Genomic DNA, 14816 nt, shown 5'->3' on the forward strand with positions numbered 1-14816 from the left:
TCATTTTCTTTTGTTTGTTTGTTTGGTTTTTTTTTACGCAAATATTCACTTCACTTAGTTATTTTTTGGGATTTTTTATTTTGCATTTAAGAAAAGATTGCATTAAAGTTTTACACCATTGAAAGGTATTTTGCTTATGATTAAAAATATTTGTTTTTTTGTTTTGTTATTTTATTTAAGAGTTTTAAATATATATGTATGTATATATTTTTAGATTTTAGTTTTTGTTTTGTGGTTTATAGAAAAATGTATGATTTTGTTTTTTTTTTTATTAAAATGTTATGTTTGTTTTCAACTAGAGAAGAGAATTGTTAATTTCTGTTGTTCATATATAATATATAAGTTTTTTTCTTTTTGTTTGTGGATTATTTTTTTCATATGACATAAAATATGACAGATAAAAATTTAATTTGTAAAAATATGACTTTAATGTATTGATATAAAGGATGAAATGATATATTAAACAATAAAACGATTTAAAGTGATTAGAATATGTCATCGGTGGAATTTAAAAGTAAAGTAATAGTACGTTTACAGTTTGCCGTATTTAGTAAATCCAGTTGATTTAAACAATTCCGTTGCATATACGTCAAAGTTTCCGTATCCTCATAGAAGAGGTTAACCCAGAAAAAACTCTAATGTAAACACACAATAAGACGACAATAGCACCGTTCCCGATCTTAAGCTGCTATCAGACAATAAGGGTTTTACATATGTGCTATCACTTTTAATTTACATGCGTATTTCCTTGTGTATGTCAAAATTGCCATTTTACATATGACTAATAATTCTTGCTATCACACACTTGCATATGATTTTTTATTTTCTTTGGTTATTATGTATTTTCTTAAAAAATATAACACTTTATGGTTGAATTCATGGTAGAAGAATACAGGTAGTCGCATCGAAACAGCTGCTGGGACAATGAACTGTCAAACTAATTTTGGAATTGAAAATGTTGAATGAAAAATTATTTAAATTTGGAAAAATTGTTGAAAAATGCATATCATAATAACTCCCGATTGGCGTCGTATAGGAAAACATATACAAATTTACTTAGTTTTGAAGAAACATTAAAAAAATTGACATATTTAAAAAAAATTGACATATTTAAAAAATTGACATATATATATATTCTTTTCCCATGGATGAATTTTTCCCGCAAATTTGATTTTATATATTTTCACAGAACAAACATACAACAAATTTATTTTTTTGCGATGAAAATAGCGCTCGCTGTGATCGAAAAAGTACATATGTACTTTACTCATGTATTTCACAACGGAAATGACGTTCATGTATCATACGATGTGTGCAACTTCTACATATCGAAAATTTGACACTACATATGTAAAACAATGACAAAATGATACAGGTACAATGAGCTGTCAAACCAATTTTGGAATTGAAATTTTTTGGATGAAAAACATCGAAATTTGTAAAAATTGTTGAAAAATGAATGCCATGACAACCTCCAATTGGCGTCATATAAGAAAAGCTTTTAAAATCCATTTATTTTTGGAGATATTTTTAAAATTTTTTACATATCAATGTTCGCGAGTATTGATGCATCTACCTTTGTTTTCCTACCCTTATCGCCTGATAGCAGCCTTATGGAGCAAACTGTCAAACTGTCGAAACGGAAAAGTGGCAACACTGAGCTAAACATCACGTCAAAATTATGTCAACAATAATGATGCTACCAAACAGCTGATGAAAATAAAATAACAAAGTTGATATGCCTGTTTGCAGATTTGTTTTTAGAAAATTGCAGGCGACAAAGAGGAGAAGAGAGTGGGATTTTTTTTAAAGAGTAGGAGAAGAAATACTACATTAGAAAAATGTTAGTAGAGTTCCATCAAGTGGTTCGCTCTCACAATTAAGTACACGAGTTAATGTGCATGATTCGTTAAATGAAACTTAAACTTTTTTAAAATTAAATTTGAAACGATGCCTTCTTTACCTTCTTTATTCTACCATGGTAGTTCATTTTTCAAAGTTCTTAAGGGAAGAATACAAAAAAAAAAAAAAACGATCTTCTGAATAGCTTAAGTCATCGGCTTCGTATAGAAACAAAGGATTTTTAGATTGACTAAGTTCGATTTTGGCCCACGCTCCTTTGTTCCTTTCCGAAGAAGCCAGGCGATGACTTAAGTCAGTCAAAAAAGCGTTTTATGTATTCTCACCTTTATTTTTTGATTTTTATTGAAATTCATCGAAAATAAATGAAACGAAGAGAAGACTGATATGAAGAGAACAAATATTTTTCTTTTTTCAAAAAGTTATGGTGAGAATACATAAAACGCTTTTTTGACTGACTTATGGTGAGAATACCTAAAACGCTTTTCTGACTGGCTTAAGTCATCGACTGGCTTCTTCGGAGAGGAACAAAGGGGTTTTAGGTTTCATTTTGCGTAAATAGTTATGGAAGTAATTTTAAAAATATAGATAAAGGTGAGAAAACATAAAAGGATTTTTGACTGGCTTAAGTCATCGTCTGGCTTCTTCGAAAAAAGAACAAAGGAGAGTAGGGCCAAAATCAAACTAAGTCAACCTAAAACTTCTTCCTTCCACTACACCACAATAAAGAGTTTTATGTATTCTCACCTTCAAAGTGATAGATGAGTTTAAAAAATGAGTTGGCAAATAAAATTGCCTTGTTAATTCTGGAAGATAAATAAAATCCGTCTTCCTATGATATGGAACATATAACTGTATTTACATACCAATGAACGCCGAAAATATCAGATTATTTTTTGTAAAATATGCCAATCGTCATACGTAATAATTTCAGATTTAAAAATACATTATATAGAATATTTGAAAAATGACATGAACTGTCAAACCAATTTTGGAATTGAAAATGTTAAATGAAAAATTATTCAAATTTGTAAAACTTATTGAAAAATGCATATTATAATAACCTCCAATTGACGTCGTATAAGAAAACTTATACAAATCTACTTAAATTTTTGACAAAAAAAAAACATTTTAAAATGTTTGCCATATCAATGTTCCCAAGCGTTGATGCATCTACTTGTATTCTTCTACCATGGAGTACTTCAGAGAAGGGTTGCCATATTCGATTTAGCAAATTAGTCCACCTCCATTGTTTTGCCATGGCTTAAGGTGTAAGTACATAAGAAGCTTGAAGTCATGGCTAGGCATATTAATGTCAAATTATAATGGAAAACGACGGCAATGCTAATGCATCTTCATGGTGGAATTATCAAGGCAACACTTGTGAAATCATGTGCTCACAATTTTTTCAAAATTATTCCTTGGACAACATGTCATTATCAAAATGCGTATTTCTTAAATCCATTGTATATGCACAAATCAGAGATGGCATTTTGATTCCTGTGCCGTTAAATTTGACTAGAAAAGTACAGAAAAATTCATTGGCTTAAGTCATCGGCTGGCTTCTTCGAAAAAAAGAACAAATGAGCATAGGGGCAAAATCGAACTAAGTCAACCTAAAACTCCTTTTTTCCTCTACCATGGCAGAAGAATACAGGCATTGATTTGTCAAAAAATTTAAATGTTTTTTCAAATATAAGTAGATTTTTATATGTTTTCTTATACCGCCTCATTCGGAGGTTATTATAATTCACATTTTTCAACAATTTTTACAAATTTAAATAATTTTTCATTCAACATTTTCCATTCCAAAATTGGTTTGACAGTTCACTGTCCCAGCAGCTGTGTCGATGCGTCTACCTATATTCTTCTACCATGTCATCTACGAAGAAGCCAGTCAAAAATATGCTTCATCTATTTTCACCTTAAAACGTACATCTACCATGACACCTGGCAAAATGTAAGTTAACTCGCAAAAATGCTCTTATGTAAACATGTTATTAGTTAAAAAAATTTAATTTAGAGCAGTTCCACATAATTTTTCAAATTAAAACCAAAACGTATTAATGGAGAATATTCTAAAATTTTAGTAACAAATGAATAAATTTTGAAGAAAAAAAAAAAAAAAAAAGAACCCAAAATAAATTCAACAAGTTACAGTTTAATAATAATAAAAATTTATTTTTAATAAGAGAACATTTTTTTTTTAAATTTACAATTTGAAAATGTAGAGAGAGAGAAAAATAAAACAATTTAATAAATTACAAAAAAAAATACATATAAATAAAATAATTAACAATAATGATAATAATAATTAATAATAGCAAATTCCAAACGATTAGAGAGTAATAATAAAAAGTTAAACCCAACAAAATGACTAAATTAGAGATTCTTTAAGGATACCAATTATTTTAGAGTAATGATAATAAATTGCGATTATGTTTTGTTGTAATGCTTTTACATTGGTTTTTCTTATTTTCTGTTTCTTTTTATGTTTTTGGTTTGTTTAGGTTAAGTTCTCTTAGCTTAATTTAAGTTTAAATAGCATTATTGATGTTCCATTTTTTTATTTGAATTTGAATCATTTTTTTTTGTTCTCCTTTTGCTTTGCATTTGCAATTTTTATTTTCTATTCTTCTCAGAGCCTTAACAAATTGGTTTAATATATATGTTTTGTTGTTGTTTACTTTTTTCTTCTTCTTCTAAGATTCCTTTTCAATATTCATTTTTTTTTTGGTTGTTTTTATATTTTAATCCTTATTCTTTTGTTTGTTTTGTAATTAAAAAATATATATGTATGACTAACAATTGTTTAAAGTTTTTAAAAAAGATGGCACGTATAAGACCACATACACTATGATCATTAGTAGTAGTAGTAGTAATAGTAGTTGTTGTAATAGTTCTTGTTGTTGTTGTAATTGTATTAGTTGTTGTGTGTGGGGGTAAGAGGAGGCTGAAGAAGGATCCGTAAACACCATTTTCATATGTGACATCCCGAAAACGTTAAAAAAAAGGTTCGAAATGAGAACTCCTGGGGTATCTTCGATATTATATTAGACTTTCAAATGGGGTTTTCATTTAGTAGAGGGACTAGAATAAAGAAAAGAGGTTTCTGGAGGAACATCTGCAAAGTATATAGCATTTTCTAGGAATATAAAACCAACAAGAGGTCTTTCTTTATAAAGAAGGACTCTAGGGATCCATTTAAACAACGAAGCTCTTTTGAGTTGCTTTAATACCGGAAAACCCTCTGGATGTCCTTCTATACACAGGTGCCCTCTAGAGGTCCTTTGATACAAATAGAGAAGAACCCTAGGTTTCATTTAAACAACGAAACCCTCTAGAGTTCCTCCAATACCTTCAATAGAAAAAAGGCCTTTAGAGGCCGCTCTATACTCCTCCTAGAGTTCCTTCACGGAGGCGGGCTGTAGAGGCCCCTTACATACAGCAAAGCCATTTAGAGTTCCGTCAATGTAGAAAAGCCCTCTGGAAGACATTTTATACTGAGGCGGCCTCTGCAGGCCCTTCTTTGGTTATTCTATACAAATAGAGAAGGACTCGAGGGTTCATTTTGACAATGAAACCCTCTAGAGTTCCTTCAATACCATCAAGACAGAAACGGATTTTAGAGGCCAATTTTCTGCAGAAAAGATCTTTAGGGTACCTTTAATACAGAAAAAGTCTCTGGGATTCTTTCGGCCTCTAGAGGTCCTTCCATACAAATAGAGAAGAAATCCGGAGGTTCATTCAAACAACGAAGCCCTCTAGAGTTCCTTCAATACCTTCCTACCTTTAGAAGAGCCCTTTTCGGTATTGAAGGAACTCTAGAGGTCATCTCTGCATAGAGGGGGCCTCTAAAGGCTTTTTCTGTATTGGAGGAACTCTAGAAGGTTTCTATGCAGAGAAGACTTCTAGAGTTCCTTCAATGCAGAAAAGGTCTCTGGATGTCGGAGACGAGTTCTGGAGGCCCTTCTTTGCGAAATTGGACTCAAGAGGTCCCCTTCTGTACAAATAAAGAAGTACTCTAAGAATTCATTTGAACAACGAAGCCTTCGAAAGTTCCTTTCGATACAGAAAAGGCCTTTAGAGATCCTTCCATACAAAGAAGTGCCCTAGAATTCCTTCAATACAGGAAGTCATTTTATACGGAGGCGGACTCTAGAAATCCTTCTGTGCAGAATCGGACTATAGAGGTCCTTCCATACAAATAGAAAAGTACTATAGAAGTACATTTGAACAACAAAGCCCTTTTGGAGTTCCTTCGATGCAGAAAAGGTATTTAGAGGTCCTTTCATACAGCGAAGTCCTCTGGAGTTCCTTCAATACAGAAAAGGCCTCTGGAAGTCCTTCTATACGGAGACAACATCTGGAAACCCTTTTTTGCAGAATCAAACTCTAGACGTCGTTCCATACAAATAGAGAAGGATTGTACGATTCAGAACCTCTCTAGCGTTCCTTTAAGTCAAAAAAGGCTTGGAGAGACCCTTCTATGCAGAAAAGCCCTCCTTAAAATTAGAAAACCCCTCTGAAAGCCCTTCTATAAGGAAGCTGCCTCTAAACATCCTTCTATACAGAGAGTAGAACTCTAAAAGTCCTTGTTGACAGAGGCAATCTCTGGAGGCACTTCTATTCAAAGAAGGCCTCTTGAAGACCTTTTTTATAGAGAAGGTCTCTTGAGGTCTTGTTTTAGCTAAACCTCTTTTTATAGAGATACCTCTAGAAGTTTATTTTAAAAACGATTCCATACAAATAGAGAAGAATTCTAAAGACTCATCTATACAACGAAGCCCTCTGGAGTTCCTTTAAGACAAAAAAAGGCTTTTAGATACCCTACTATGCAGAAAAGCCCTCTAGAGCTCTACTTAAAAAAACCGAAAAGCCCTCTCGAAGTCCTTTTATAAGGAAGCGGTCACTAAACATCCTTCTATACAGAGAATGGAACTTTTGAAGTCCTTTTTGACAAAGGCGATCTCTGGAGGTACTTCTAGGCAAAGAAGGACTCTAGAAGCCCTTCTCTATAGAAAAGGTCTCTGGAGGTCCTGTTTTAAATCATCCTCTATTTATGAAAAAAGTTTCAGAGAGATCTCTAGAAGTTTCTTTTAAAAAAGGTTCCATACAAATAGAGAAGAATTCTAGAGAATCATCTAAACGACGAAGCCCTCTGGAGTTCCTTTAAGACAAAAAAAAGGCTTTTAGAGACCCTCCTATGCAGAAAAGTCCTCTAGAGCCCTACTTAAAAAACCGAAAAGCCCTCTCGAACTCCTTTTATAAGGAAGCGGTCTCTAAACAACCTTCTATACAGAGAATGGAACTCTAAAAATCCTTGTTGACAGAGGCAATCTCTGGAGGCACTTCTAGGCAAAGAAGGACTCTAGAAGCCTTTGTATATAGAGAAGGTTTCTGGAGGTCCTTTTTCAGATAATCCTCTATTAATAAAAAAAAGTGTTACACAGAGTTCTAGAAGTTTTTTTTACATATATCTATAAGACTTCTGGAGATTCTTCATCTGAACATGGTAGACTCTTCAGGACTTCTTTTCTCACAATATCTCTTAAAGGTTAGGATACACACAATGTTAGAATCATATGTAAACTACTTTTACTACATTTCTGTAAAGCATTTTTATGACATATTTTAGGGCGCAACTTTTTATCTGAAAAGAAAACGATTTATAAAGTTTAGTATATATTAATATATTTATAGTATATGTGTTATATAAATATAATATTTGTATATTTATATAGCAAAGTATTTCGTTTTTTGGTTAAAAAATGCGCCTAAAAGTCTGCTACGAAAAAGGTTAATTTTAAAATGTTAATAAATCACTTTACATATGACTCTAACACGATGTGGAAACTGGCATTAAGTTAAGGATTTCCTTTTCAGAAAATCCCATATGAAAACTGAGTTACAGATTTTTTTTTTTAATTTTTGATGGATAAGGTTACAGGAGCAATGGAAAAAGGGGGGACGGAGAAACTCGGATGGGTTATAAGGCTAGAGAAAAGGATCGTTTTTTTTAGAATATAGTTAAGGTTAAGTTTTTTTTGGTTTGGTTTAAAACACAATGTTAAATGTTGACTACAAATGGAATGAGTTACAATTGTTGTTGTTGTTATTTTTAGTTAAATTTCTTTTCTTTTTTTATAGAAAATTAAAAAAGGATTTTCTTTTTGCTTTTCTTTTTTCTTTCAAATCGAAATCATAAGTTCAACTTTTAAAGTAATTTCTTAGTGGGTTTTTTTGTTTTTTCTTTTCTTTTCTTCATTTTTTGTTTGTTTCTCTTTTAAAGGTTAGGTGTTTAAAGATTAGTTAGAGCTATCTAAAATTTATCGTTAGGAAATTGTTGTTGTTGTTGTTTTTTGGTTTTCTCATTATAAGTTACAAGTTTAGACAGTTAGAATTTAAAAAGACATAGTGACAGAGATAGAGAGAGAGAGGCAGAGAGATCGATAGATAGATAGATAGAGAGTGAGAAAGACAGAGAGCGAGCGATAGACGACAGATTTGTTATAAAATTGAATTTTATGATTTTTTTCTTTTCTGTTTTGTTTTCTTTTTTTCATCATTATCATTATTAATAATAAATAGTGTGTTGTTGTTGTTTTTTGCTTATTTTTTATTTATTTATTTCATCTTTGTTTGTTTCTTTTTCTTTTGGTTTGTAATTTATTTAACTTCATAAATGTGATTTTATTTCTGGTATGATTTTTCTTTTTCGGTTTTTATTTTTTGTGTGGTTTTGGAAAAAATTCTTTCGAAAAAATTTTAAAAATTAATTTAAATGTATTCTGCTGTTGTTGTTTTTTTTATTATATATTTTCTTTTGATATATGCTAAAAATTATTAAGTAATTACTTCTTTTATCTTAATTTGCATTACAGTTGCTGCTGCTATTGTGGTTGCTTTTGTTGTTTTTTTTTTTGGTTGTTGTTGTTTTTCGGCTTGCATATTTCATGCTCCTAAAAAAGAGAGATACATTTTATTAGATATAACAATTTTTAATTATTTAATAATTTTAATAAAAAGAAGTTAAAGAAAAGGCTATAGTTTTTGGTTTCTCCCCCCAAAGCCGAAGGTTATTCAGGTTAACGATCTTCAGCCCAATTAGCATGGTATAATTATTACAAGTTAGCTCCAAAACCCAGCGGATTTGATTGACGCTAGTGTCAAATTCGATAGGACATTTTGTGTTTAAATTCTCTGTTTATACCCTCCACCTCGAAATAAACATTTTAGACCCCGCAAAGCGATATCAGTGCGTCTGTTAGTCTTTGGAAATCACTCTAGCTTCCGAACAAAATGAAGTAGATTGATAAAATTTTACTCAAATATATAATATGTCTGCGGGACTTTTGGTATTTATAATGGGCCATGTAGGTCCACGGCTTCGCATAGCCCCCATATAATGATACCTCCCTATTTTCGGTATTTTGATGATTTTAGCGACATTATTCACCGGAATTGTTTCAAATTTGGTATTTGAAGTTCGTAATGGATACAACAGCCTAAGACAGAAAATTTTCTGTGCAGGTCCACGTCTTCGTATAGCCCCCATATAACGGTACCTCCCCATATTCGGAATTTTGATGATTTTAGCGACATTATTCACCGGAAATTTTTAAAAATTGGTATTTGAAGTTCGTAATGGATACTACAGAATACGACAGAAAATTTTCTGTGCAGGTCCACGTCTTCGTATAGCCCTCATATAACAGTTCCTCCCGATATTCGGTATTTTGATAATTTATGGATACAACAGCCTAAGACAGAAAATTTTCTGTGCAGGTCCACGTCTTCGTATAGCCCCCATATAACGGCACCTCCTGATATTCGGTTTTTTTTTTGATGATTTTAGTTTCAAATTTGGTATTTGAAGTTCGTAATGAATACTACAGCCTATGACAGAAGATTGTCTGTGCAGGTCCACGTCTTCTTATAATCCCCATATAACGGTACCTCCCGATATTCGGTATTTTGATGATTTTAGCGACATTATTCACCGGAAATGTTTCAAATTTGGTATTTGCAGTTCGTAATGGATACTACAGCCTAAGACAGAAAATTTTCTGTGCGGGTCCACCTCTTCGTATAGCAATCATGCAAAGGTACCCCCCGATATTCGGTATATTGATGATTTTAGCGACATTATAAAGCGGAATTGTTTCTAAGATTGGTATTTGGCTTATGACAAAATTTGCCTATGCAGGTCCACGTCATCGTATAGACCCTAATATAATGGCCACATTCTGTATTTTTAAAATTTAAAAAGAATTTTTAACGAATTTTATTCATTCCAAATGGTGGAGGGCATTCAAAGTTTGGCCTGGCCGAACATACAGCTTTTTTTACTTGTTTCATATACAGTAATGGCCAAAAGTCTAAAGAGAGTTGGTTGCTTATTTCGCTTTCTTTGAGCGTTTTGTTATTCAAAATCTTGAGCCCTATGTGGGGGAGGTACCAGAATAAATGGTCCGATCTTTACCGTCTTCACAGCAGATCTTGTGTTAGTGGTAATAATGGGATGTGTTAAATATGAAGAGAACTGAATGCCTATTTCGGATTTTATGATCACTTTGGTTATTCAAAACTTTGGCCCTTTGTGTGGGAGGTACCAGACGGAATGGTCCGATCTCTACCATCTTTATAACAAATCTTGTGTTGATGGAAATATTGGGAGGTTCCAAGTCTGAATGGAATCGGATGTTAATTTCGCGTTTTAAGAGCTTCATGAATATTCAAAATTTTGACCCTTTGTGGGGGGAGGTACCAGAAGGGGTGTACCGATATATTCCTTCTTCGCACCAGACCTTGGGTTAATAAAAATTTTGTGATGTGTGTAATTTGAAGACAATCGGACACTTACTTATATCACATTTTATAAGAGTTATAATTATTCGAATTTTTGACCCTTTGTGGGGAAGGTACTTGATGGAGTGGACCGATATTGTTTGTTTTTACATTTGACCGAGAACTGAGGCAAATATTCGGATTTGCAAAGTTTGAGCAAAATCGGATTATTGCTTCTCTTTCTGTGCAAAAAATATTTTTTTTTTGAAAATGTTAGCATTTTGTGGCAGAGGTACCAAAAAGAGTGAGCCGATGTATTTTATCTTAACACCAGACCTCGGGTAATTGAAATTATTGGGATGTGTGAAATTTGAAGACAATCGAACTCTTATATTGTATATTATCCATTTTCGGACCTGACCTACAACTGAAGCAAATATTCGGATTTGCAAAGTTGGAGCAAAATCGGATTATAGTTACTCTTTCGGTGCAGAAAATATATTCTTTGAAAATTTCGATCTTTTATGGGGAAGGTACCATATGTGGTTTATAAAAATAAAACTCTTTCAGAAGCGTTACCCCTTGAGATAGGAACCCTAGACCTTTGAATTTTGCTCCACTTAACTATAGCCTTTTATGGATGTTTGTTTTTTTTTTTAAATTTTGAAATCAAAACACACACAACTTACCTTTCACAACACTTACGATGATGCAGACAACTGTAGGGCGAGAGAGAGTGAGAGACCCGGTAGAGAGTTTAAGTACATCATATGAACTGATTGGAAGTCAGAGAGTGTTTTGCAATCTCAGCTTAGCATTCGAAGAGGGGTACTCAAAACCAAGGAGGGAAATGGATAGATGGGGAAAACAGTTCCGACAGATCGGTAAATAGAATAGATACATAGGTAGTACGATTGTAGAATGAAAATGTGAAGCGAGCGAGAGAGAGAGACAGCGAGAGTAGTGATAGTTGCAAAACTTTTTGACGAGATGTAGTTGTTGTTATAGTAAAGCCTTCCTTCCATATTCTCTTCTTGTTGTTCTTTTATTACTTCTTTTTCCAATTTCTTTTTCGCATGTTTAAGTGACTGACTTTAGAGTAGGTTTGGGGGGGTGTGTGTGTATGGTTGTTGGTTTGGTTTTTTGCTGATTGGTGACTTAGAATTATCCATTGATTGAATTCGCATTGGAACTGGCTAAGGCATTTGCCGCTTCGGCTGCCTGTTGAGACAATGTCTTTTGATGATCCTCCTCGGCCGGTGACGGCGAGGCATCACGCCGTGGCGGCATACGTTCATTGACCGCATCCAAACCTTTGGCTTCGGCGAATGAGGCGATTTTGTGATTTGGCGAGAAGCCCTGCATGGCATTCGTCAGCGATTTCTTGCCACCCGACAAGGCTCCCAGGGGCAGGGCTCCAGTGGGCGTCAGACCCTTAAGCTGTAGCACAGATTCGGATTCCTCACGCAACACGGAGAAGACACGCGCCATTTTACCAATGGCCCGGATCTTATTGCGTATGACCTCTTTGCGGGCCGCAGCCTCATCATCCGAGCAGGGCTCATCCTGTTCGCTCATCAACTCATCGTCCGAACAGATATTCAAGACATTCATCAGCATCTCTGTCACCTTCTCGCCCACGAACGGCAACGACCAGGTGAAGACATCCATGAAATTCGGAAGCCAATAGGGATGGGGCGAACAATTGAATTGGCGGATGTTCATGACATTGTTCTCGTACTTCAAGACCGCCGCCTTGTTGTTGTACACATCCAAATAGTTGGGCGCCGAGAAGATGGTGATGAGCGATGGAAATCCTGTCGTCTGCGATTTGCGATACATACGATAGCCGGCGTCCTGCGCCTCGTGGGCCCGTATTATCGACAGCAGATTGTTGTTCTGGAGAAAGTCACAGCAAGCCGCATAGCTATAGAAATATGAACAGCCCCTCACCGAGTTGTGCGTATAGAAATCGGAATTCTTCTCGTTGCCGAAATCCTCCAGCGGATCGGACCACAGCAGATCGCACATGGGTCCGAAGGCTGGGGGCTCCTTGAAACGATCCAAGCGGCGTATGTCATCGAGTTCATGGATCTCTGGCGACAACCCGCCATGGACACAAAGGAACTGTTGGTTCATGAGAGCCGCCAGCGGCAAACAATCAAATGCTTCCATACAGGCATCGTATACTCGTTCCGAGTATTTCATCTTGCACTCCTGTTTGAATGTGAAGTATTCGGTTAAGTGGCGGCACTCGTGGTTGCCGCGCAGCAAAAACAAAGTTGTGGGATAGGTGATCTTCAGCGACCACAGATAGAGAACACACTCAATGCTGAAATAGCCTCGGTCCACATAATCGCCCAAGAACAGGTATTTTGTGGTGGCCGGCGAGCCGCCAATTTCGAACAGCTTCATCAGATCATAGAACTGGCCATGGATGTCGCCGCACACCGTGACCGGGGCCTCAATGTCGATCATGGTCTTCTCCTGTCTCAGTAAGGCGGCACCGTCGCGTATAATTCGCAAGGCGGCATCCTCCTCGATGCGCCCCTCCAAAATGAAGTGTTGCTTGAGCACATCGTGATGGGGTTTGCCGGTCCGCGGATCGAAGATGTCGGCTGAGGTTAGCTTGCGACTTGGCGGAAAGGGGACACTGTCAATGACGCGATCTTTGGTATTCAATGGCGGCTTCTTGATGGGGCTGTCATGGACATTGTTGCCGGTTTGTGTGGTGCCACCACCACCGCCGCCGCCTCCGCTGCCAGCTGCTGAGGCTGCGGCTTTGTTTGAATTTACGGCTGTTTGTTTGTCATGTATGTTGTTGTTGCCGCTGCTGGTTGCCGCTGAAGTTTTCTGTTGCTGCTGTGTTGATGGTGGATGTTGGGTGGCTGGTGAAGACATGTCGTCGCTGCTGTTTTGTTTATGGCCTAAAGAAGAAGGATGGCGATGCTGATGATGATGACGATGCTGGTGATTTTCTTAAAATACTTTGCTTATTCTTCCGCTCGCCGTTTAAAGGGAGGATTCCAGCCAATAAATTAGTTATGAAAAATAATACTTTTTTATTTCACGTTCCAAAATTAAGGGCTGGCTGGTTGCTTGCTTGCTTGCTCTTGCTTTTGGCTGCGGGGTATATGTGTGTGTGTTTTTTCTTCTTCTTCTTCTTGTTTTAAAGCTTTGTTTCCTTTGTTTCGGTTCGATTCGATTCGGGGTTTGTATCTCCTTTTTTTTTGGTGTATTTTCACTTAATTCGTTATATGCGTTTTGAACTTTTAAAATATACGTTTTCCTTTAACTTTGATCGCCTCAAGGCTTTTGGTTTTCGTTTGTGTTTGTGTTTGTGTTACTTCTCCCGTTGCCAGTCCTTTGATGCAGGGGCAAAGCAACGCTTCTTCTTCTTTCCTTTCCTATGACAATTCGCCAAAACTTTCTTTTTTCTTCCAAGGCAAAAACAAGGAAAGCAAATATGATTCTCCTTGTACGTGTCTATATATCTACTATGTATGTGTGTTCTGTGTTGGTGTATAGAAAATGTATTTTGCTAAGCTATACAAACGTCACAGTGACCTGTAAAGAAAGGAGAAAAAAGAGAGAGGAGAAGGAGAGAAACAACATTAAAACAAATGGCATAAAAAGTTAATGCAATTCTAAAAAAGGAAATATTTAAAATAAACTTTTTTATAGTCATCACGTTGGGCGCCATTTATTTTTTTTTTGCTGAAATTGCAATATTCCATAATTTATTTATATTAAATTACTTCAGACCCATTATTTTAATTTAAATATCTATATTGGGCGCCATTTTCCAACCTCTTTTTAAACACCCTTATATTAGTTGTAGTAGAAGTCACCGTGTTGGGCGCCAATTACTATTCTGCGCATGAAATGACATTATTGCAAATTTTTTTATGTCAACATACTTCAGCCCCATGTTGGGCGCCATTTTACAATCCTTTCAATCACCATTATTTTAGTATAAAATATTTATATAATTTTCTTCCACCACACATTGGGCGCCATTTTCCAATCTCCCTATAAACACCTTTATATTAGTTGTATTAGAAGTCATCGCGTTGGGCGCCATTTACTATTGAACGCTTGAAGTGACATTATTGTATATTTTTATAAACTCCCACATAGTATAGAGGGTTTATTAAGTTTGCCAT

The 14816-nt window shown here is 35.2% G+C and overlaps 1 protein-coding gene across 4 annotated transcripts in view; it reads right to left on the bottom strand.

The window, feature by feature from the left end:
- Positions 1 to 8428: 8428 nt before the first annotated feature.
- The window catches only part of LOC101891023 (serine/threonine-protein phosphatase 2B catalytic subunit 3), a 79091-nt gene continuing 72703 nt past the window's right edge, over positions 8429 to 14816 (bottom strand). For all 4 annotated transcript variants that reach the window (XM_059119106.1, XM_059119110.1, XM_059119108.1 and 1 more), the window contains exons 2-3: positions 11340 to 14217; positions 8429 to 8822 (exon numbers count right to left, since the gene is read on the bottom strand). In XM_059119106.1, coding sequence (XP_058975089.1) covers positions 11815 to 13551 — 1737 coding nt within the window. In that variant the 5' untranslated portion in view covers positions 13552 to 14217 and the 3' untranslated portion in view covers positions 8429 to 8822; positions 11340 to 11814. The remainder of the gene's footprint in view (positions 8823 to 11339; positions 14218 to 14816) is intronic.

This window comes from Musca domestica, unplaced genomic scaffold (genome assembly GCF_030504385.1).
Source record: "Musca domestica strain aabys unplaced genomic scaffold, Musca_domestica.polishedcontigs.V.1.1 14, whole genome shotgun sequence".
Taxonomy (NCBI): domain Eukaryota; kingdom Metazoa; phylum Arthropoda; class Insecta; order Diptera; family Muscidae; genus Musca; species Musca domestica.